General features: G+C 50.2%; 6 protein-coding genes across 6 annotated transcripts; 2 read left to right on the top strand and 4 right to left on the bottom strand.

Annotated features, from left to right (window-relative positions):
• Positions 1 to 2,482: 2,482 nt before the first annotated feature.
• Positions 2,483 to 7,832, bottom strand: SMAC4_01025 (uncharacterized protein). The gene is made up of 5 exons (XM_066089533.1): positions 6,507 to 7,832; positions 6,195 to 6,422; positions 5,813 to 6,099; positions 3,182 to 5,755; positions 2,483 to 3,110 (listed from the first exon to the last, which is right to left on the bottom strand). The coding sequence occupies exons 1-4, from the start codon at positions 7,373 to 7,375 to the stop codon at positions 5,088 to 5,090; spliced, it is 2,052 nt and encodes a 683-aa protein (XP_065946574.1). The 5' UTR covers positions 7,376 to 7,832; the 3' UTR covers positions 2,483 to 3,110; positions 3,182 to 5,087.
• Positions 7,833 to 8,704: 872 nt separating this feature from the next.
• Positions 8,705 to 9,845, bottom strand: SMAC4_01024 (uncharacterized protein; the record flags this gene model as incomplete). The annotated part of the gene is made up of 3 exons (XM_003350085.1): positions 8,705 to 8,736; positions 8,805 to 9,372; positions 9,444 to 9,845. 3 exons carry the CDS (start codon positions 9,843 to 9,845, stop codon positions 8,705 to 8,707), a joined length of 1,002 nt encoding a protein of 333 aa, XP_003350133.1.
• Positions 9,846 to 10,998: 1,153 nt separating this feature from the next.
• Positions 10,999 to 12,218, bottom strand: SMAC4_01023 (uncharacterized protein; the record flags this gene model as incomplete). The annotated part of the gene is made up of 4 exons (XM_066089532.1): positions 10,999 to 11,266; positions 11,365 to 11,541; positions 11,607 to 12,008; positions 12,070 to 12,218. The coding sequence occupies 4 exons, from the start codon at positions 12,216 to 12,218 to the stop codon at positions 10,999 to 11,001; spliced, it is 996 nt and encodes a 331-aa protein (XP_065946573.1).
• An 841-nt stretch (positions 12,219 to 13,059) lies between these two features.
• Positions 13,060 to 14,862, bottom strand: SMAC4_13514 (uncharacterized protein; the record flags this gene model as incomplete). The annotated part of the gene is made up of 4 exons (XM_003350084.2): positions 13,060 to 14,042; positions 14,116 to 14,368; positions 14,428 to 14,600; positions 14,682 to 14,862. The coding sequence occupies 4 exons, from the start codon at positions 14,860 to 14,862 to the stop codon at positions 13,060 to 13,062; spliced, it is 1,590 nt and encodes a 529-aa protein (XP_003350132.2).
• A 3,316-nt stretch (positions 14,863 to 18,178) lies between these two features.
• Positions 18,179 to 20,688, top strand: SMAC4_01022 (uncharacterized protein). The gene is made up of 4 exons (XM_003350083.2): positions 18,179 to 18,929; positions 19,011 to 19,377; positions 19,494 to 19,611; positions 19,753 to 20,688. The coding sequence occupies exons 1-4, from the start codon at positions 18,780 to 18,782 to the stop codon at positions 20,468 to 20,470; spliced, it is 1,353 nt and encodes a 450-aa protein (XP_003350131.2). The 5' UTR covers positions 18,179 to 18,779; the 3' UTR covers positions 20,471 to 20,688.
• A 937-nt stretch (positions 20,689 to 21,625) lies between these two features.
• On the top strand, positions 21,626 to 23,591 carry SMAC4_01021 (uncharacterized protein). Its single transcript, XM_066089531.1, has 2 exons — positions 21,626 to 22,519; positions 22,681 to 23,591. Exons 1-2 carry the CDS (start codon positions 22,102 to 22,104, stop codon positions 23,220 to 23,222), a joined length of 960 nt encoding a protein of 319 aa, XP_065946572.1. The 5' UTR covers positions 21,626 to 22,101; the 3' UTR covers positions 23,223 to 23,591.
• Position 23,592: the final 1 nt, after the last annotated feature.

The raw sequence follows: 23,592 nt of genomic DNA, 5'->3' as shown, positions 1-23,592 counted from the left end.
GTACTAACCCCTGCCATACTCACAAGGCATCTGACTGCGAGCACGGAGGCCCGACAATCTCCATAATGAGTGACCGAGGCGTCGTACATTCTCATTGCGTTCGCCCGAGATGGTTGGAGTCCGAATGACCTCCGAAGAGCAGATGTTCGAAGTTGTGTAGACATGTGTAGAGGTAGTTGGGGAATCTGCGAAATCCGACGCCGGGTTAATCTCCTGGCATTATATTTTGCAAGTGATCTTTGCACGTACAAAGCAGTCCGGGAAGAAGATGATTTTCCTGGCTCGATGGCCCATGGTGTTTTTGGTTCTGCACAGCAGGTCGAATTGGGAATATTTGCTGTCTGAGAGAGGGCAACCAACAACGTGTATGTCGCCCTGAAGCTGGATACAAGTCGTTCGTTGAAAGCGCTCTCGCTTCGCCTCTTTCAGACAGCAAATATTCCCAATTCGACTTGCTGTGCGAGCCTTTTCGTTTCCCGGGGAAGCGAGAGCTTGTCGCTGTTGTGGTAGTGTCGCTAGAAGTAGGGTTTTGACGGATGCGTGACTTCCGCAAGCAGCGTTGGCAACCCCGGGAAGAAGAGAGAGAGAGAAGTGAGTAGGTGAGATGAGGAGAGAGGGAAAGAAAACAATCGCAAAAAGAGGGGGGAAGTTGTAGGATTTAAACAAACCACAGCCCCCCACTGCTACCTCGACAAGACATTGACGTTGGCTGGAGATGGCCGCTGAAGTAGGTCTCTTTGGAGTAATGCGACTTAATTGGATGGATCGGGGGCTTACACCCGAATGCGTGAATGGCAAGCTTTTATGCGCATCTAAGGCTAACTTTGGCTTGGGTAGGTCTGGCAGTTGATGATTGGTGAGCCAAGCGAGAGATGTTGGTTTGTCGACGTACCTCGTCCGGGACAAATTAACGTGGACTCCAGAGCACGATGTCAACGGAAAGTGGACAAGACACCATCGAGAGTCTGTCGGGCTATAAAGAGCCATAAGGGACTATGAAATGAATAGTAGTACAAAGGGAATGAATAGAAGTAAGGAGAGTAATGAAGACCGCTTTGGCGTTTACGGCGATGTGATCGTTTTGGTGGTCTGGCCGGACTGCAGTCTCTGTTAATTTGTCCTGGATGAGAAGGCTTGGCACTTCGTGAAGCCGGGCTGAATGTCAACAACACAAGGTACAGAAAGAGAATGACCAGGTGAGAAGATGAACTAGTTTCCAATGAGGTCTGGCGTCAAAATCTTCGAATCCGATGGTCAGACACGGAATTACTGGTCTGCGTCCGAATGTGGGCAAGAACTCATCCTCTCCTTCAGTCCTTCCTTCCTACTGCGGGTTTTTGTTCCAAGTCCAGCGGAGTCAAGCGACGGAGTGTTGCGGTTGACCAGAGTCCAAGGCCATCTTTATTGGTAAAATTGACGTCAAGACAATAACATTCTCGTGGCATGGTACTATGTTCTTCGCTATCACTCAAACACGTATTTTTCATCAATTCAGAAATCACCGATGCATCGCGTCCATGTCGACCAACGGGATGTGATGCCTCGGACAACCCTAACCCCGATTACCCTCTCTTCCTGGGCACCCTTTCTCAACCAACCCTTCCACTTCGACACTCCTCCCCAGCTCCCGCAATCCTCTTGATCATAGCCTCAAATATCCAAATTCTCCCTGTTACCGTGATGTTTGACCCAGCCATCTGGAACCCACCACCACCACATTCAATGTTTTTCAGCTCGACAGGTCTCTCAGGTGTAGGTAGGCGGGGTCGGCAAGGAGCCGCATGCGGCACAGTTTCACGTTCACCAACCTAAAGTTCCAGGTCCTCCAGGTCACTAATACTAGCGTCCATGGTTTCACCACGCGAGTTGCGGCACGGATCGTAACCCGTTGCACATAGCACATGTTCCAATGACGCCCTGTTTCCAGTTTCCAATGATCTTGATTCCACTTCTTTGACTACTAGACCTACCATAGTTGTGCACTGCCACCCGTTTTTTTAACCAGCTATGGTACTAACCCAAGCCCACCTATGGGCACCTATGGGCCCGCAACAAAAGCGAGTGGGGGAATGGGATTGGAAAGAATCTAGGTGCCTGTTTCACCGTGCCGCTGGGTAAGGGTTGAAGAACGTTTTTTAAAGTCCAATGTGCTGGCTATCATGGATTTGGAATTTGGAATTTGGACGCAGAGTTTGAGAGTTTACATGGAGATATGATGTTACTGAATGGTACTGATACACTGTTTGTCTAAGTCTAGGGTTTCAACCGCAGCAGTACTGGTAGTTACTAGTTTCCGGATGCCTGGGAGTTAAATCTTTTGAGGCGGATTCGAGGGAACTTTTGACGACATGAAAGTGATTCTATGCTATAATGAGTTTGTTCAAGTTTATCATCTTGTCATGAACTAAAGTCGCACTGTCCACTGTCCAATGGCTGTGAGATGGGTGAGTGATGGGTGAGTGAAATAGGTGACTCAATGAGTGTATATCCAGCACTGATAAAATAACTTGGGGTAAACACCGCCATATCACATGTTAAGGAGGGTAACACTAAGTAGGCAGAGGAAGCCGTAATACCGATCTGCAATATATCAAAGCAGCGGTGTAGGAACAAAGATGTTTTGTAATCCGGCCGGATTGTGATATTGAACTATACTAGTTTCTATCAAATATGACAGTGATGGTAAAAGGAACGTGGGAAGTTAAGGAAAAAACAGAGTGGAAAGGGACCAAAGAAAACAGAAATGGTAACAAGAAACGGTACAAAAGGAAAGCCACAACCCAAATCACCAAACACCCAGTCCTAGGGGAGTGTCAGACCCATCTAACCCAGGCGATGAAAAGAAGAAATTCACCACCATCACCACACCCCCTATCTCCGGCAGCCTGACAAAGGCAGCCATGAGAGCGATGAGACTCTGCTATATAGAGTCATGCAACAACAGGGAAAATCAATATGCCACGCCCATCACTCCGTTTTCTTGCAAAAAGAAACCAGTTGCGCCAAAGAAATCCGGTAGAGGAAAAACAAACCATGAGTTGCCTCGTAGAGATCTGATGGAAGCTTGTATGAGAGGCAGTTTAGTGTCTCGAACTGCTGCTGGAGCCCTTCTGTGATTATCCTATTATTAGCGCCTGGTCTATGGCTAGCTATCAGAGTATTGTATTGGAGAGAAACTTACCGAGCTACCGTGGGAGGAGCTGCCGGACTTGGACCCAGTCGAAGAACCCTGAGAGGAACCACCGCGAGAGCTGGAGGACTTGGAGGCAACGTCCGTCTTGATGAAGCCGAGGGCAGAAGAACCCATGGCGATGGCGTCCCAGTTGGTCTTCCCGGAGGAAGAGCCGTGGGAAGAAGAGTGGCCAGACATTGTGAAGTTGGTTTAGAGGTGGAAGTTGGGAGGAAAGATTGTGTTGTTGAACTGATGTCGAGTGTTGCTGAGTGTATGTGTCTTTTTTGTGTGATGGTGTTGAGCGACTGTTGGATCGATGACTCTTCAGTATATGTTGATGTTGGAGCTGTTTGAGTAGTGCGATGATCCAAACAATCTGCCCCAAGGTGTTGTCGGCCATCTTTATATGACTTTGACCTTCAGAGACAAGTATGTGCCCTTTGCATCGCCATCTTGATAAGGCCGAGTACAGGTATGGCATACAGCATGGTAGAGTGGTGTTGTGTCGAAACCGAATGGGGCCGGTTTACAGTCCGAGGAAGCGGCTTCTACCAAGGTCAGTTGTTGTTGAATACACCATTGATACGTTTTCCTCCCTTGACTGACAACGGAAGTGAGGAAGTAAGTCCGGGCCGGTTCCAATATGGTGACCGAAAAGGTTCAGGAAAAGAAAGTCCCTAAACCGCAGTATTACATGCGATTGGTCAATTCCCATGTCAGTGGTAAAAAAAGATCGCTAAAGGCGTAAGGAGGCTCGTGCGGTGATGTTATGGTGGGGAAAAAATGCCCAATATCTTTCGCTGCCTGATTCAGGAGTCATAACATCAAGACGGCCATAGCCACAGTGTTTCCATTCACGTTCTTGGGTTGTTCAGATGTGAAGTCTTATTGCGAGATCAGATAAGAATCAACCTGACAGGAATTGTAGACTTTTCCCTGAATGATCATCATCCAAAACACATGACGACTTGGGTTTGACTCCATCGCTTGACAAGTCGGCGGCGTCCATAAGATGCAACTGGCAACACAGCAAAACCCATATTTCGACCCTAAAACCGGTCGGTTTTTTTGTTTTCTTTCTTTGGGTCTCTTTCGTCCCAGTTCATTGCTGTATGGATCGAATCGTCGTGCATTGAGTTGATCGTTTGTCGATACCTCTTATCACCTAACAACGGTGAAGTGGAAGTTTCCGCCAAATTTCGGATCGTGAACCTTGAAAGAGTTGGGGGCGTGATAGTAACCAACTCGCTGGGCCGTAACACTACCAGGCGATGAACGCTACTAGAAGCGTCCATTAGGGGCAAATTGGCCCTGTGGCTGTCGTCACTGGGCCAGTGGTTTAGGCACCCGCTTTAGTTGGTAGTCATGACCAAATGCACGGACGCATATGCTTTTACCGTCCCGTCTTCCCATCTCAGCGGCGTGAAACGTGAAATCCACGTCGAACTGCACCAAGAACGGATATTCTGGGGGATGGAAGATCTAAGCCTGTGATGGCTAAGGCACATTGTCCAAACAGAACGAGTGTAATATTGAAGCCTAGTTCTTTCAGGCGAACGATGATGGCTGGGCCGATACGTCCGTGTCTGCGGAGGCTGTTCCGGAGTCCGAAGTCCCAGGGTTTCCGGAGTCCGAGCCCGGCACGCGGCTCAGCCCTACGATTTCACCAGTACCGACTCGACTCATTTCGGCCTTCCTCCTGTTCGCCTTACCGCAGGCGCGCTATCAAGCTTCCGCGCGCTCGTAGGGCTGCGTATGACATGTCAAGCAGCAGAAAAGTTTCTTGCCGTTCGCAATTTCGAGGTTCCCTATAGGCTGTAACTTGATGTTGCACATGTTGCTCAACAATTTTTTCTTCAGTGCTTGTATAACGATGGTAACCTGAGCCGTCAGTCACATCGGTATTCGGATATTCCTATGGCTGAAGAAAGCTCATATCATCCATCATTGTTTGCCACCAATCGTCGCCTAGGAATGACATCGGCGTCAGTGCATCAGCGAGCGCAGGGTTCCCGGGGTCTGCGATCATCTCGGTAGCTGGCATTGCTTGTCCCTGGTATTGTGAGTCCGGCTGGGGCTCCAGCGGATTATTTCCAGTAGCAGCAGGATTGGGCGCGGCAATCTTGGAGAGATACCACGACCGAATCCATCGGAGCTTGTCGCGGTGCATGGCCATTACTGACAGAGTATCGTTGACGTATTTGCGCTTTCGACGCCATTCTTCTGCAATGGCCACGTTGTCCGCCTGATCACACCGCTCACTGAGGCGTTGCGTTATGCCGGCAAAGTCAAGGCTCTCGCCGGCGAGCTTGTTATTCCAATCCGGATCTTGCAATATGACCAAGCGTGCGGCGGTTATCAGGGCGAATGTCATATGACAGTAGGTGTTGAAGGGTAGATAACTGAGGTCCGCTACGGGGTATGAGGCGTACACATCCAATGATGCTTTGACAGCATCTAGGCAGCACCACATTGCTTCTGACTTTCGGATGCCGTCAACGGAGGAAACTGACGATGATGTCATGTATATCACGGGTTCGTATAGCCTGGCGAGTATGCCTTTGAACGCAATATCAAAAGACACTTGAAGCCCATGTCAGCAAATTGAATCCATTCGGTGGTCAATCGGGTCGTACGTACAGTTGTCCCAGAGGTGCTTTGGTGCTTGCATTTTGAGGTCCTCCAGATCAGCACGCAAAGTTGTCATGGCCATGTGTGCGGCTGCTGAGAAGGTCATGGTGCCGCTCCCATCCGAGTCAGGAGGCGGGAAAACCGTCAGAATCCTACAAACAATGCGTTGCATTCGAACGAGAATTACCAGATACGTGTCCTCCATGTACTCTGCCTCTGTCTCGATCTTTTCACAGCAAAAGGATATGTAGCTGGAGCAGGGAATCACGGGAATATGTCGAAATAAGGCCGCAGCGCTATGACATGTATTTTTGTTAGAGCCAGTTCATCAAGACCAGTACCAACAGCACCAGGGAAGGTGTTAACATAATCCCGCAGGGCCCAAACTTACAGTGAACTGACATAGAAGCATCCGAGATAGGCCCGCATATCTTCTAGTGTATGAGCCGGCCGTCCTTTGAAGCCGCTGAGACGTCTCGCATCTTCCACAAATTGGTTTGCACCATTGACGACATGTTTAGAGGGTTTGTGGCTGTTGAGGCCCAGATCTACTACCAGTCCAACTGCCAGCTGGTGTAAGGTTGTCGCCCACGATTCGGCGTAGTAATGGGACTCGCTCCTTTGCACAGACAACGCCGATAGTCAACAACCACAGATCACGAACGGTCACAAAGGGGTGAGTAAACACTGAAAATCAACCAACCAGGCAATGAAAAGCAATATGCCTTGTAGCAGGTCCAATCCCTTCTCCTGCTTGACAACGACATGGGTTGCAATATACTCACGAAACCAAACGGTGAAACCACGTTGCAAAGCGGCGGTCTGTGGGGCAACGATTTGAAGGATGGTCCGGAACAAGAATGGTGCCCTCTGGAAGAGGTCTTGCGCTGTTGTATTCCGTGGGATGGGCACAAAAGGGAATCGAGGATGATAGTCGGTTTGGTACAGCTTGAGCAAGCGTTCTGCCTCACCCATGGTTATGCGCAGGCAGCCGTATGGTTGTGGAATGATATCGACATATGCCGTTGGCGGTATGTAGCTCTTTGTAGGCTCAGACGCTGGAGACGAAGTCTGGACGGTAGAAGTCGGAGTCTGGAGGGCGTTATGGTGCGGAGGCAGGCAATCCTGTGCATGCTGACCAGCACAATCTCCAAGGTGTCCATCATTGACGTGGATACAACTCATGGGGAGTATACAATAGGATTCCGAGGCCGATGACCGGTCCTGGGCTGACGCCGCCGACGTCGCCTGTTGGAGTTCAGATGTCGAGGAAGACGGTTCTGCTGCCGAAGACTGTTGTTGAATTTGTCTCGAAGCGTTCAGCAGTGAAACGAGGCCATCGATCTTTTCCTCCAGTTGGCCGACTCGAGTGGACGGTCCACGCCGTCGCCTTTCACCGTGGTGAGGCACAGTACATTGGCGTCGCAAACGAACACATCGTGTACACGCACCAACGCCCGGTTCGCCAGGCCAGATGCACTTCGTTTTCGACTTGTTGCAGTAGGCACAAGCTCGCGCTTTTTCCTTCGTGCTTGAGCCGCTCCGGTTGCTGCCCATGGAAATGTCGGCCATGGCTGATATTTTGTCGACCGAACTCTGATGGTGTGGAACCTATAGCGTACCAATAGGTAATCAAGGCGTCGGCGCGGTGCTTTAGTGGGCAATTGGACCTGACCGTTTCAGCAATTCAGAAGCGATGAGATTTCTAATCAAGGCCCAAGATCAATGGGCGAGAAGTGAAGAGTGAAGGGAAAAGTATCACCATCTGACTGAGCATCGACGGAAAGACGACTGTTTCGTGTTATTGATGATCGGGGTTGGGGTCGGGGTCGGCAGTAAATCGGGGGAAGCTGCGTACCTTACCTAAAGTCCAATGCTGGTTTGTTTGTTAGCTCGAGACCTCTGGTCAACCTCCCTAGGTATTTCGATATCTGACTTATCCGTTCTGTTCCATGAGTAAAGCGTAATGTTACCTTAGATATACTGTTTTAGGACTTTGATACGCTATACCGACTTGCCTCAATGCCCTTTTGAGCTGTATAGCACCATTCATGTCTATGGTTGTGAGGGGTTTAGGACAACTTAAGGAAGATCTCGTCCAGTAGACTAGGTGTACCCAGCTAACGAGCAAACTAGAGATGGCATTAGATTGTATGCAGTCAGCGGGCAGTTGCAGTTACAGGCATCGGCCGCCGGCTCATTTTTGCTGGCCGACTGAGTTCCATGTCGTTAGAGGTAATACAGCCCAGAGAATCACGATTGAGGAATTGAGATAGTTCCCTCCAAATATTCAGGTCTTCAGATTACCATTTCGACTCCTCTTGGACAATTTGAAGGCTCGTTTCCAACCAGTTAATGATTTGGTTAGGAAACCCAGGGCGTATTGTAAAATACACCAGACGTTGAGCTCATGTAATATTACAACAACTTCAAACATGGTGATTGGTCGATCGCGTGGACATTCGCTCGGCTGCTTCCAGCGGACCCGCTTACTTGTACATACGGTTACAAACGCACTTTCCGTTTCTGGACGTAAAAATCAGCACCCGTCGGCAGCACCTTGATCATCTGAAGCATTCCTTCCTTCTACATAAGCACCCGAGGGGAGAGAAATTTTCATGGGAAAGCTTCGGTCATCACTTCTCTTTGAACCTAATCGTTCAAGTTCAACACAGCGAAAAGAAGACAGCGGAAACTGCCAAAAAGCAAACTGAATCAATCCAGCAAACACCCATTGCTCGCTCTGCTACCTTGCAGTTCTGAATAGCACGTCAACAACCCGCACGCGCAATGTCGTCCACACTCTGTCAGTCTACCACAGGTTAACTTCAATAGCTCGTCACAGTCCACGACATCCATGAACTCAGTCACCGCAAGACAAGACGCTGCCGGAGCATCGCCTTACATGGCCTGGCCGGGGAGCACTTTGAGCCCTGGAAAGTACATCATGTCAGTATCACCTAGCAAAGGAAAAAAGGACCAGCTTGGGATGTCGGCTTACAAGAATTTAGATCCTCGTTAACCATGTTCTTGACGGCGCACTTGTTCATTGCCTGGACGTTCTGAGACTTCAACGGGCGACCGTTCTCGCAAGCGTTAAACATGCAGCTCGAATCCATGGCCTTCTGGAGCGAGTCACCCTTCCATCCAAACACGTAATCCGCGTGGGTTCCGTATCCCTTGTTGTCGCCATAGCTCAACACGAAGGGGTTGGATCCGTCTTTAGGCCACATATTGTTGAACTGGGTAGTATCCCAGAGCGTCTCGTACGCCACCTGCGGCATACGGACCGGGTGCGACGCTGGGCAGGGGCCGGCTGGGGAGAACGCCTCCTTGGCCGTGTTGTACATGTGTGACTGGTGGTCGGGCGAGTCGAGATTCTTGCCGTCCCAGCATGACGGGAAGTGGTGCACCGTCATGATGCCGCCCTTGCAGGGCTTAGTTGGGAAGTCAGGCAACTCGGGGAAGCGCGTGTTCTTGTCGGTCAAGCACACAAAGCGCAGCCCAACGTGTCCCTTGGCGTCGTTGAGACTGTTGGTGGTGGGGGAGCCGACAGTCATACGGAAGCCCTGTGTGCCCAGGAATGGTTAGTTACACACCGCTCCTATCCTCAAGCTTGAGAGCTAATTGTTGCACTTACAGGCTTGAAGGAAGTAATCTTCTGGTTTCCGTTCGAGTTAAAGTCCTGCTGCGTATAGTAGACGGTCATGCCGCCATTTATACCGTTGGGCAGAGCCGAATTCTGCATGATGGGCACACGCTTGTAGGTGCCATTCTGATGCTTGAAGAACATGACGGCCGTCCAGTAGTTGGAAAAGTCCTCGCTGAATGTGCATGTCGTGCAGGTGCCTTGCTCGCCAATGTCACCCGCCATGGAGACGTTGAAGGCATTTCCACCGACGATCTGGTGGACGTGTGACGAGGGAAGCCTGCCAGGCTCGACAAGAGGGTCAAGACGCTGGATGGTAAGGGTCGAGCATCCAAAACGAAGCGCCGCTTGTGAAGGCCCGGCGAGAGCCAAAGTGATCGAAAGCCACTTCATCACGTTCGGCGATATGCTTCAGCAGCACAAGAGCAAAAGTGTTTGATGAGCTTGGTCCAAAGAAGAAGCAAAAGAGCAAAGAACCACAAGGGATCTGGGGGGACATCGGAGCATCGTTTATATCTGGCAGCACCACATCGTCGGTAATCGTTCCAAACCTGAATGGCCTCCTTAACTCTGCCGCGGAGACTTGCCGTCAATAATGGCTGTTATGGATTTCTGCTATTCATCTATTTGAAGTTAAATGCGGGGTTCCTGGGGGTTTGATCCTGTCCAAAAACAAGATTCCTTCTCCAGGCTAAAAGGCGCCTTCAATCTCATTCGAAGACCAGCACCATCAATTACACTTGCCACAAGAGGAAATGAGATGCAGTGCTGGGCTTTCCCACTGATCTGTGCTATTGGTAGGAGTGCATGTGCCGGACTCTCGCCTTGACTCTTTCCTTCATGTGGTGGAGCGCAATCTCGTCGTCTACATTGAGTGATTCCGGATTCCGAACTCATATATCCATGAGCGACCCACGGCCAATGGCCTTCTTGCAAAGTCTTTGGACTTTCCCAATCTAGAGTCACCAGGTAAGCATCCCAAGGCTGTGTTCATGCCATCGATTTCCGGCAGTGATTTGTTTGGAGCCTTGGCTTATTCGGTACTCCAGGAAGGGCTTCAACTCAATACGGTATATCAGCCATACACGATGCCGACGTGTGACGGAGTGGCTTCAACCGACAATTTTGGTTACGGATCTGCCGGGCTCTGAAAGATCATGCGTGGCAAATTGTGTTCGGATCACAAGTCACCTGGAAGACTGCTTGGCCTTCAACATCCGCCGTAACCGCTTTTTACTTGAGTCTTGGGTATCATCACTATCTCGTCAAGTCCCGAGAAGAAACACAAATGAACAGCATGGCTTCATATCACCATTCCAGGATAGCTCAGGTAAAGAAAAAATGCTTCCAATAGCAATGGAAAACAAATGACAGGTATGTACATTTGGGCTATCACATCACCCTCCTCCCTACTACAATCAAGATTCAACCTATGTGCGAGAGGGTTCATACGAACATCAAGAAGCAGGGTTATCGATTCCCGCCTCTCATGTTTCGGACATCTTGGTGGCGCCCAAATTCACGACATTCTTGCCGAGTCCATCACCTAGAAGCCAAGAATAGCACCGGCCTGCTTCGGCACGGTAGCTGCGACATTCGATGATCCAAGAAGGCTATATGAGTACGGCGGCGAATTAGCAGTCAGGCTACCTGTGGGAGCAGTGTTGCTTGCGCCTCCAAAGTCGTTGTCAATCTCGACTGCATAGCCGACTTGCTTCGAGTCCCTGCTGAGGAGAGGCTCCGTCACGTTCTTGAAGACGTTGCTTTGAACCAAAACCTGGGCACCCATCCGCGTGTTGATTGCAGTTGACATGCTAAATTGAACAGTGGTTAGTCATTGCTCCTCATGCATTCACGCATATCTGTTTTTTATGGCAACTACTGCGAGAGAGTGTCCACAATCGACACTTACTTCTCATAGTAGGAGTTGTAGATGTGTGCGGTGCCGAAGCGGACCAAAGGACCGCGCGAGCCACAGTTCTTCCAGTAGTTGTTGGCATAGGTGACATGGAGGTGTCCAGTATCTTCGGAGCCGTTACTGTCGCTGTGACCGACAAGGGAGCTCTTCCAATGGTCATGGAAGTAAGTGCTTCAATAATCGGTTAGCTCGTCTTCGACCGGCGCTTTGGGTAAGTGACACCGGATCATGCTTACTGAGAGACAGTTACCCATTCGGACCCATGGGAAACATCAAGAAGACCGTCATAAAAGTCCTTGTCGCTGACCAGAGCGGAGTAGAACTCGCAGTGGTCCACCCACACGTTGCTGCTTTCCTCGATCTTCAACCCATCTCCGTTGTCTGCTTCAACGAAGGACGAAATGATGTTCCGCAAGATTAGGTTGCTCTGCCGGCGGAAATGAAGGCCAACACCATTGAACCCTGAGCCAGGCAAACCTATAATGGTCTTGTTGCTGGCGACTCTGACCTTCTCATTGCCACTGATTACACCCTTGATGACGACAATAGCCGGAGCGGTGTTCTTCTCACTGACAGCCGCAGTGAACTGGGCCAAAGTCGAGACGGTGGTGACAGTGCCGCCTGACCCGCCAGTGGTTCTGTCCGAAGCTTGTCAGTTGTTGGCTTCTTTCCCAAGTTTGATCCGTTAGGATTACTTGCCCTCCGTTCTGGGTCGCGTAACCCAAGTCGGCTTTATCGGAAACAGTTGCCCTTTTGGCAAGGTGAACTCTCTCCTCACTATCACGGGTGGGCGTGGGTGTTGCCGTCGCCAAAGCGAACAAGGCAGTTACAGCCAAGGTGAGCTTCATCGTTCCGTCGGGGTGTTTGAGGGCTCTAGTTGTGTTCGATGCGCTCTACAGATCCCTTCTTCATCATTGGAACATCAGAGACATACATTCGTTCTGGGGCTTTATACTTCTTGGTCTGAGACCAAGAGACGTCGCTAACTTTCTCAGAATATTGTCCCAGCTTCAGCGACTGGCAATTTCCGACAACAACCTGGCATAGTCGTGCTAACTACGTTGAGTGCCTGACTCGACTTCATTCCGTCCCCAATGGAGAATTATCTCCATAATTCCCGGTCTGTTCGAAGTCCCTACCAACATGACAACAGAGCTACGAACAGGCTGCATTCATCATCCACCAAACTGGCCACAACTCATGGATCTTGCGAGAAAGGCTTTACGGTGCGGACACCGAATGTCTGGTGTTTCGGCATGGGCACGAATTGTTCCTGAATTATCCACCAATCCCCGAATTTTCCTGGACTTCATTTTTGGGTCTTGGCATTCGACACCCTCCAAGAAGATTTCTCCGAAACACATCGTTACATGCGGCATGGAGACCACTGGACGGATTTGAAACGAGCGGGAAATTATCTGCGGTCAGGGCCGACTTGACGAGGTACGGTATGCTTCGCATCCCTCGTCTCCGCTAAATCGCAACTCCTCTGTCACAAACGATGCGTGCCTGAAAGATGAACAAGATGTTGTGAGGACGTCACTGACGTCTGGCAATTAAAGCAACTACAATGGATAATCTATGATACAAGCGAACGATAAGCCCGTGATTCTATTGGGAATCAGAAGCCCAAAGCCCGCCACTCGGCCCCTCGTCCGTGGCGAGTCGTCTCCTGAAAACATTCACCCTTTAACCCCTAACCTTCATCTTGGCAATCACATCCTTCTGGATGGTGAACCAAGAGCCCCAGACCTTCCACTCCTTGGTCGGGTCTGCCAACTCAATCTCGAACCTATGCAAGAGCGTTGCACAAACCTTGTACAGCTCAAACATGGCAAAATTCCTGCCAGTGCAAATACGCGAACCATTACCGAAGGTCAAATCCGCCGCGTTCCACTTCTGCATGCGAACACGGAATGTCTCATCATCTTCACCAGGCTGCTGCAGCCAACGCTCAGGACGGAAAACATCAGAGTCCTCGCCGAATATGCTCTTGTTCCGGCTGACGACCCAAGGGTTGAGACCAATAGCGGTACCAGCAGGAACGAAAGAGCCGTCGGGAAGTGTGATGCCGCCAGCGGGAACGTATCGCTCAAGAAGCATAGCAGCAGCAGGGTGAATACGGAGAGACTCGCGAACGCAGGCTTCAAGATAGGGGAGCTGGCGAGCGCCGGAATAGGGAACGGGCTTAGAGCGGTCAAAACCAGCGGCCTGGATCTCCTCGGACACCTTGTTGTAGACGGACGGGTTCTTGAGCATGTAGTAGAAGACGGCACGGAGAGCGACGGCAGTGGTGTCGGCACCAGCAAGCAAGTTGACAAGCACATCGCTGATGATCTGGTTATCATCGACGATGTCCGGATGGGTCTCCTTGGAGTCGATGAAATGCTGCAGGTAATCCGGGTGCTTGGGGTCATAGTTCTCGTCCTTGCCTTGGAGGCGGGCCACGAAGGACTCGACGGCAATGCGAGCAGGGTTAATCAGGTTGGGAGGGCCGACACGCTTGACGGGATTCTTGTCAAGGAGGTAGTCAAGGACCGGAATCTGACCGACTGTCTGGAAGTAGCGAAGGGAGGCCTCGGCCTTTTCAATGGTCCCGTCGAAGTCACTGCCATGCTCCATGTAGCCGAAGCGACGGCTGAAGGTCACGGAGCTGATGAGGTCCCAAGCGTCTGGATTTGAGCACGATGTCAGCCCATCTCCTCTTTCAAAGCGGTCGTGATTTTGTGGTTGGAAGAAACTTACGATACCCGAGCCATTCACCAAAGTCAAGTTCCTTTGGTCCACCGGGAACGTTGATGAAGCGCTCCTCGACGTACTTGCAGAAGTCGTTGAGAACAACATCAACATGGGGCTCCAGAGCTTGAACATAGCTCATCGAGTAGTACTTGGCAACTGGACGCTTCATCTTGGCGTGCTCAGTTGGGCTTGTGGTACTGAAGATATGGTATGTGATCTTTCCATTGACGATGGCGCTGTTGTTCTCATAGAACTCAGTCTAATTGTTGGTTTTCCGTTAGCTAACCGCTTTACGATGCAGACTCTTGATGGACGTACCTTGAGCCACTTTCCATCAGTGCTATAGATGGTCTTGATCAACTCGGGGTAATCGAGGTCGAGAGTGTTGGGGCCGATACGGACAATGGGTCCGTACTTCTTGTGAAGGTCATAGATGATCTCATGATATCTGCCAGTCCGGGTCTGGTAGAGTCTCCACCAGTTGGTAAAGCCTGGAGTCGAAGAATACCATGGTCAGCGACGTCCTTCTTCACACACTGAAGAAACTTTTGAGGAAGTATCATTTCACATACCTGCAAGGAAGGGGCCAGGGTACTCCTTCAACGGGTTGGTAGCCCACGAGACAACGTACCACCCAAGAACCGACAGGATTGGAATGACGACAAGAGAGAAGAATGGTGATGGAAGACTCCTCACTTTCAGTGTCAGGACTTCCGGGTTGAGGGCTCCATTGAAGCCAGCGTGTGAATCCATGGCTAAAAGCTGTGGAATGTTGGCAGTCTAGGATCAAGCTGTGTTAAACTTCTCCGAGAGAGGCAGGTTCCCCGGAGTCCTTATGAAGGAACGTCACGTCGTAGTGAGCGTGGCAGTCAAGGGAGCCCGGACAGAAAGAACGGTGCCGGTCCAGGAGACGAAGAAATTAGCACTCGCCAACATGCCCGGCCAACGCAACCGGAATTTTCAAAAGGATCAAGGCCCTGTCCATCTCCATTTTGAGGCAGTTTTGGGTATGGACTGGCATGGTGGTGCGAGTTCTCAGTGCACTATTGGCTTCATGGCCTATGATGTGGTATCAGTGGGGTCTTCAACCAAGGACTTCAACACTATTACTGTGTACGACTTTCCACTTGAAAGATGCACGCAGAGACACTAGTCTTGTGAACCTTTCTAAACGAGGATCAACAGTGTTGCGGTGGAAGAGAAAGGAGTGGATCTTCACTATGAGCTCCGAACTTGAGCATTTCCCCCAGTGCCCAAGACTGGCACCAGTTCATGCAATTCAACGGCGTTTTAGCGCGCCGGCGTTGTACCTGCACCAAGCGAGCTGTTTTCTTCAACGGTGTCAGATGTGGATAACCCTGAGGTTGACAAGAAGAAGAACTAAAGTCTTGTCTCAACCACCGAGTTTATGATTTCTCACGGTTGACTGGTCACTTCGGTCATGTCGCTTTCCCAAATTCGAGGTCTGGCAGTGTCAATCAACAAAACGATATGCTCCCAGGACCTGCATACTTGGCACAAAACCACTCTTTGCTTTTAATCGATCCAATCTCGTTCGCAACTATTAGTACGGATGATGCCTCTCCCAATGATCCTGCCAATGTAGGCAAGTCACTTCAACGACTACGACGACTTTCATATCCGTTCCTCCACTATGCTCATCCATTGCTACTGCAGGTTAGCTTTGCAAGACGTTTGGAAGACGAGAATTTGGGGCTCGACAGCGGTCTACAAATTCATCCCCGGACCAATGACAAGCTGCATGCACCCCAGCTTTGCCCAAAGGAGCGGTGATCATCCCTATTTCTCCACTACCCGTTGACTTTCTCCTGAGACACCCCGGGACAGGCCGTGCCTTAAAAGACCGTTGGACGTTGAGGTAGACGTGACAGTGGGTCGGGTACAGCACTTCACCTCGCCCACGGTTGCTCAATTCCCCGGACGTTGATAGGATGGATATTCCTCGGGTCACCGAGATTCGCACGTATCACACGTCGCTACATGGACGTTCTCGTTCTGGGGACCAAGGCATTGCGCCTCGCGCATGTGTGAAGGAGTTGGAAGCAGTTGTTGATAATGATGCCTCGAGGAAGGAGGTTGCAACATCGCTGCCCGAAGTCACATTTGGCATGATGCTTTTTCTCTTCTGCCCACCTTCCGGGAAAAAAATCAGGACGCTAACATGGCATTGCTAGGCTGTATCCAGTTAGTCCAGCTCGCTGAAGCTCTCGGACCAATCTTGTTGGGGTTCTCGCCTTGCCAGGTAGGGAGCCAAGACTGAACTAACGCCTTACAGACAGGAAGCACTCCCCGGAGCAACAGTCGAGATATTCTCGCACTATGCTGAATGCACTTCAAGAACCGTCTAACGTCGCACTTTCCGGTAGTGTCAAAAGATGGAATTTGATAGCATGGGTCTTCTTTTGTCTTCTTCATTACAGGCCCCCCGGAACACACAACCGAACGGCTACAACGGCAGACCGCTACTTTATATCTCGTCGAGCTACCATGGAAGAGGCATGGCCAGCTGTAATAACCTTCTTTTTTTTCCCGAATACCCAGGGAAACGGTACCCCTAGGAGTGCGTCCGGGTGTTGGCACCCCAAGATACGATTTCGCCCTATCCCTGAGCTCCTCGTCGCCCACCGCCTCTGGGCTGTTCCAAGCGCCTCTTCAAATAGTGACCAGACGTGTGACTTATTTTTGGCTATCTGCGTCATATGGTACAGTACACGACCCGGAAGAACAGTACACGCTGAGCTTGCAGACTCGGAGCATCTTGTCATTACTTCTGCTTGGCTGGCCGTCATTTCACCACGGCCTGCATCCGGACACTCCAAAGGAAACGATCGTCCAACGAGTATATATGCCTCTCATCATTGCCAAATACATCAATTTTCTCCTTTCTTTCACATATTATCATGATACGTCCCCATGAATTCTTCACGCTCTCCTCTCTCACGTAGCTGGGGTGCCAGGCGTATCAAGGTCAAAGTGGCTGGGGTGATAATTCCAAACCCCAGGCCCCCAGGACGTCCAACTAACGCCAGCACCAATCCCGCTACCATAGGTGGAGCTCTATCTAACAACATCCCTTTCCTCCCCATGGCTGATGCCTCAAGGGCCATATCGGTTCTATTATGAGGCAGCAAAATGGTGACGAATCGTCTCCGGATGAATCTCAAAACTACCAGCTTGGCCTTGCCGCGGAACACAAGGTAATTGCCCCGTGAACATGGATGGGCCTGAGCCTTTGACAGGGAACTCAGTAAACCTTGCTGGTGAATGGCATAACGACAGTTCGTTTTGGCTCGCTGGACTTCGCCTGGTATTCTCAAGAGGACGCTAGACTCTGTGCCATACTGACCGATTGTTTTTTTACTCTTCACGAATATGTCCGCACAAGTACTTTGAAGAGTACTGCAAATACTACTAGGCTTATGATCTTTTATCTGAGATCTGCTGTTCCGTCAACCGAGCCGGGCAGGACCACTTACTGCCTTCGTCATTAGCCAAAACGTACACATCGAATTATTTTTAAGCATATTCAAGTTCGGATAGAGGTGATGAAAGCCGACACCTGCATGTGTGGTCGGCACACAATGCCGTTTTAGGTGCATGATCTGGTCAGAAGTCTAACGTTCGGACATTTGGTACAGTGCCGAGAAACCGCGGTTTTCAGTGCATCAAACGAAACCATGTTATGAAGGCTCTCTCTCCCCTGTCTTTTACTGTGTTGAAGGCTCAATGTTACTCTTCTTTCGCTGAGTGTCCACATGGGGCTGGTAGGGTTCTATCCCCAAAGCCCGGTTGCTTCCAGTCCTTCCCCTGCGTCGGTTAGAGCATATCCACACCTTGATAAACTGGGGGAAGAGTACAATATTCGTCCGCATCTGGAGGGATTGGCATACACGTACTCTCCGAAGTTTGGCTCTGGTGTTGCACGCCATCCCACTTTTCCCCGTCACAATCCAGTTCCCGGGGCCCTGGGGGTGGGAAAGTAGCTCCACCTCCCCCGTCCGAGTTACACTACATACCCTCATGGATATCTCATCTTCATTTTCGAGGTGGCAGGGTTGAGAAGTACACGTGAAGACGGGAACTGTAGAGCCGTAAGGTTCTGAGCTTCCAGAAGACTCAACGACCTTTGCCTTGAGTCGCCCGCCTCACATTCTCGGGTGCACTTTCCTTTAATCAAGCTAACTGGCTACGCAATAGTGTAGTAAGGAGATGTAGCGCCTTTGGTCAACTTTCCGTCCATCTCTCAATCCACCTCACCACAACATTCAAGTGACCGCACACACACCCTAGCTGACTTCTCAAAACTTCCTACGCCTAGTTCTAGCTAGCCCCATTATTCGGTCCGTGGCGAGGGCAAGCCGATTTCCGCCCCAAGTTGCCGCTTTACCCAAGCAGCCGGAACACATTCCTTTCCTATTTCATACCCGAAACCTGAGGCAGCTCAACGGTGCCGAGGCTTTCTGATGTCTTTCTTCATTATTAAAACACATCATTCCAACGCGGTGGCTTGTGCATCTCACGTCGGATTCCTCTCGTTTGCTCCTTCCGATTACCTAGCCTTTGGTTGACATCCTCTGTTGACTTACCGGCCTCAACCAAGGATCAACACCTCCAACCAACACCAGCAAGCTCACGATAACCTCACAATCATGGCAATAGGAGGTGATGGCCCGTGGGCCATAGCGGTCATGTGGATCATGGCCGCACTTACTGGACTCTGCGTCGGTCTACGACTATACGTTCGTACTATTGTTGTGGCGAATACGGGTTATGATGATCATGTTTATGTTGTTGCATTTGTGAGTACATTCCGATCACATCTTTCTCGCCCATACAGTTTGCTCAGATCATACATTAACCTCAACTTCCCTTTCCCCCAGGTATTACTCATCGGCTACACAATCTGCTGCTCCATAGCGGCGCACTACGGCTTCGGGCAAAACATGTGGGATATCCCGCTGGAGAACCTCCCCGGAGCCATTATGTGGGAGGCCATCGGGCAGTGCTTTGCTGTCATCGGCATGGCGCTGGCAAAATGGTCGCTGGGACTCTTCCTGCTGCGCCTGGTCAACCAGTCTTGGCACAAGATTAGCATCTGGCTGGTGATGGGAGCCCTCATGTGCGCTTCGGTCTCCGTCTGCTTCGTCTTTATGCTCCAGTGCTCGCCGCCGGCATATCTCTGGGATCGGTCGATCCCCGGAGGGCATTGTGATTTGAATGCCACGCCGGTTTCTTTGACGCTTACTAGTAAGTTACTTAGTTACTCGGAGTTCTGAGAGTTCTCTGTAGTTCTCAGAGGGGCAGTGTTCCCGGCTGCCGAGGGCTGATGAGAGAAAAACATGCTGACAAACTTTTTATTAAAGTCCTCTGCATTATCGCCGATTTCTTTTTCGCTCTGATGCCCTGGATCTTCCTCTGGGAACTCAAGATGAACCAGCGAGAGAAGATGATTATCGCCATTAGCATGAGTCTAGGTGTCATGTAAGTTCACAACCCCACATTACTTCTTACATAGTGTACTCCCTGACTATGACTTCTACCCATAATCTCTGCCTCAAAACCTTACCCTGCTCCAACACAATCCCACCCACCACCTTCTAACCATTCTCCTCAAAAATACAGCGCAGGAGCGTGCGGCATCAAGCGTACCCTAGAGGTCCCCAACCTCTCCACAAACAATTACTCCCGCGACACCGTCGGCCTGATCGTCTGGTCCTCCGCGGAAATCGCCATCACAATGATCTGCATCGGCATCCCGGTCTGTCGACCTTTATACAAGTCCTTCTTCGACAAGATCCTGTCCCGCTCCGGCGGCACCAGCGGGTATCAGAAGCAAAGTGGGCCCGGGTTTAGCAAGAACAGCCGTGCAGATGCCGGGGCGGGACTCGGGTTGAGGACTATTGGTGGCGGGTTGATAGCTGGACGCTCTGGACCAGGTGGTGGTGCTGGTGGGAGTGGAAATAAGAGCAGGCCGGATCGGGATGATGATAGCGATGAGTTTGAGTTGAGCAGAGAGGAGGGGAAGACTGGGTTGGAGAGTAGTGGGAGTGATCGGCCTGGTACCAGTGGTGGGGGACAGAGTCCTTTTAATGATGCGAATGCGGTGTCAACAACGTCGGTCGCGGCGGGTAGAGTGGGTGAGATGGATAATCGCAGTGAGGAGTCGATTTTGGGCGAGGGGTATAGGAGGGAAAAGAACAACAGTGGTGATTTGGAGAGGGGGGAGGGGCCGGGATATGGACATGGACATGTAGGGCAAAGGGGGAATAACAATAGGAACTCAGGAGGGAAGCCGGCGATGATACAGATTACTGAGGAGTGGCATGTTACGAGGGAGTAGAATAGTGACCTAACACTGCCCGGGCATGTACGCGTGGGTTGTCGTTTTGTATGGCGCGGGTTATAAAAGGAATGGCGTTTGTTTTTGGGCTTTGGCTTAGAAAAATTGGGGGATTGGATGTCAAAAAGATGGAAAGAAGTGTTGCAGCAATGCATTCATGGGAGGTCTTTGTTTCTGGGCCCGTTACCTCAGGGCCGTCTCTTCGTGTTTTATCCCCTTTTCTTTCCTTCCTTTCTTTTCTATCACTCCCTTTTCAAACAATTAGAATTCCATCCCATAGGCTTTTTTGTGTCTTGTGGAATCATCCGACGGCTCTTGAGCCTTTCCAGGGAATGATCGAACCTTCGTTCCTGTCTCGATGGGGGGAATGGAACCTGCAGAGCCACGGGTTCAATTCAAGGAGAATTCCCCGCAAACAAAGGGCCAAACTCACCTTGGTCACTCCACCAATTAAGCATTTTATCGCACTTAAATCGTCTATATACTTTCTAAGACGCTTCAACAATGCCTGGAATAGCTGAGAATGCGCTCCGAGACGATTTCTGTCCACAGGGTCGATTTCGTGGTCGTTCGAAGGAGGGTGCATTTCCCCTGTCCATGAAGATGGCAAAGGTTACAGTGGGCTTACAGCGCGTTTAGTGGGCACCTGAACACACTATCAAAACATCACCATCATCAACGCCCCTCCCCCTTCAATGACATCAAAAACAGGTCATGGTAGAAAATGCCAGACATTTCGTCAAGATTTCTGGTTTCAAATTTGATCTCTTCACTTTCTATCTCTCTAGGTACTACACAGCCTGACAGCATAAAGGCTATCTTCAGCCCTTCTTGCCAACCAACCACCACCACCTGTCCTCCTCCCACAAAAATTACCACACTGTGCCAAACGCAAGCATCAACCACCAACACCGTTACAGATCCTGTGACTTCCACTGCTCCTGCGAGGCGTTCACCACTCCCGTCTCTACCTCCCTTCCCAAAGTAGTGCTAGCGTTCAACATGATAGGCTCACGATGCTCTCTCCATCCGCGCGAGTCTGCAAGTTGGGCGGCGAGGCGGCTACCTAATTTTTGAGAGTTTGAGTTTGAGTTTGAGCCTTTTCACCTCTACCCCTGAGTTTTGTTGGGTGCAAGATCCATTCAGAACACCATGATTCGAGCGAGTTAAGACTGGCCAGGTGAGGTGGGTAGAGCGTAAACTGGAGGACTTCTAGTTTGTTTTCTCTGGTTGATAGGTTCTCAAACAATGCGAAAACCCGTTGAGTTGAGTGCGCGCTGTGGGAATCCTACCTACCACGACTATAAGGTGCCGCTGGCTGGATTACAGTTGAGTTGATACTTGTCGACGACTGGATGAGTGAGTTTGGTTGGTGGGACACTACATGCCCAAACTCTGCAGCGTGAATGAAGAAGGGCTGGCTGGGTTGCTGGCAGTTCTATATTTTCTGTCAGTCTCGGTTCGGGGATTTCTTTTACAAATAACTCTACCTACTCTCCTCTGCTCCCTGGTCGTGCTCTTCTTCTTTCTTCCTCCCGTCCTTTTTGCTCTGTTCTCTTGAGTCTTGTCCCATTCTCTTTGGTTTACCTTGAGAGTGTTGTATTCTCTGCGTCACGAGTAAAATTTTCAAGATGAAGTCCCGACCGACGTCCCTCGGCCCAGCGACAATATTACTACTTCTGGTGGTGCTGCTTCTACTTCAAGTTGTGTCAAGTCTTGGATCCACCATTGACACCACGGCGTCCGTTCTCTCGGTCAATAATAACAAGAATAAGCCTTTACCAGAAGATGATAAGGCCATCGAACGAAGTCGCCTCCCCTATACCTACAAACACGTTGCAAGACAAAAGGACTACAACGACGAATACGTCGAGGATTGGTTTGCCAGCATTCTGTACCCGAAACTAAAGACTGGGAACCATGAGCCGGAAATCTTCTACCGTGGAGATACCGTGGTGGTAACTTATCTCAGTTCGTTCCACGAGGCACATCTTGACGTATTTTGCTACAACGACACCAAACAGAGCGGAGGAGAAAATTTGACATGGCGTAAGTTTTGCTTCTTCATCTTCTTGAGTTGGATCAAACACTCTCCTCTCGTCTGTTTAGTAGGGATGATGATTGTCAAGATCTGGACAGTATCCGAATCATGTTTAAAATGAATTTCTGCTCATGCCACTTACTGACGTTCAACCTGTTACTCAATCCAGCATTGAACGATCATTCCATCCCAACCTTCAACGGAACACGTCCTGTTCAGCTGTATTTTGACATCCCGGAAGGTTTCAACGTCACGATTTGTACGATGAGGTTAGGTGGCCGCACTAAGGGAGATCTAGTGTACGCCAGCATTGTAGCATCGGAGGACGTCCCATTCAAATATGTCAATCGTCACCGAGATGGACCTGCCCTGATATTCAGCCTTACAGGCGTGGTTACCGAAGGTACCGACACTGGTGCGGGCTCCACAACTTCAACAATATTGTCGACAGTTTCTTCACCGACCGCATCATCATCAACTTCTTCTTTGGGCCAAGGAGCCACAGCCACAACTACGGGCACACAAACGCAAACAAACTCGGCTGGACCGATAAGCAAGGAGGAGTCAAACTCAGGAACAAGTCTAAACCCCACCGCCTTGGCCGGGATAGGCGCTGGAGCAGGAGTAGCAGTAGTCGCAATTGCCCGTCATCTGTTTCTTCTTCTTTTGGAGAGCAAGATAGAAGAAAGGAAGAAAAGGGGCAGCCGCTGATACTGATGCTGATGAACCCACTCCCGTTTTGGTATCAGAGCACAAGGGAAAATCAAAGGTCAAGGTGGAAGAGTTGTATAGCCAGTCGGCTACGAACAAGGGTGAGCTTTACAGCCCGGAAAAGCCACAGGAAATGGGATCGGGAACAGAAAGGCACGAGATAAGCGGCGGGAAATTAGTGGAAAGGATTGAACTTCCTTGATTTTTTGTTTTGCAACTAAGACTAATAGTCTACTATTAGCACTAGCATTAAGATGGGATATGAAGCAAAGATCATGAGTACGAGGTTCATCAAAACTATGTAATAATGATCAGGAGCAACTGAGTGCCTCCAAAGACTTAATCCTTGTTAAATCATGGCTGGAGGGAT

Source organism: Sordaria macrospora, chromosome 3 (assembly GCF_033870435.1).
Source record: "Sordaria macrospora chromosome 3, complete sequence".
Classification (NCBI taxonomy): Eukaryota; Fungi; Ascomycota; class Sordariomycetes; order Sordariales; family Sordariaceae; genus Sordaria; species Sordaria macrospora.
Note: the sequence above shows the minus strand (reverse complement) of the source record. Positions and strands in the feature narration are given on the sequence as shown.

What these genes read in the sequence shown, in the direction of transcription:
- SMAC4_01025 (XM_066089533.1), bottom strand. Translation starts at nt 7,375, where the DNA reads ATGGCCGACATTTCCATGGGCAGCAACCGGAGCGGCTCAAGCACGAAG. An exon ending in ATATTGCTTTTCATTGCCTG is followed by an intron (nt 6,423 to 6,506) that starts GTTGGTTGATTT and finishes GTCTGTGCAAAG; the next exon opens with GAGCGAGTCCCATTACTACG. An exon ending in TGCTTCTATGTCAGTTCACT is followed by an intron (nt 6,100 to 6,194) that starts GTAAGTTTGGGC and finishes TACATGTCATAG; the next exon opens with CGCTGCGGCCTTATTTCGAC.
- SMAC4_01021 (XM_066089531.1), top strand. Translation starts at nt 22,102, where the DNA reads ATGAAGTCCCGACCGACGTCCCTCGGCCCAGCGACAATATTACTACTT. An exon ending in AGGAGAAAATTTGACATGGC is followed by an intron (nt 22,520 to 22,680) that starts GTAAGTTTTGCT and finishes TACTCAATCCAG; the next exon opens with CATTGAACGATCATTCCATC.
- SMAC4_01022 (XM_003350083.2), top strand. Translation starts at nt 18,780, where the DNA reads ATGGCAATAGGAGGTGATGGCCCGTGGGCCATAGCGGTCATGTGGATC. An exon ending in ATGTTTATGTTGTTGCATTT is followed by an intron (nt 18,930 to 19,010) that starts GTGAGTACATTC and finishes CCTTTCCCCCAG; the next exon opens with GTATTACTCATCGGCTACAC. An exon ending in GGTTTCTTTGACGCTTACTA is followed by an intron (nt 19,378 to 19,493) that starts GTAAGTTACTTA and finishes TTTTTATTAAAG; the next exon opens with TCCTCTGCATTATCGCCGAT.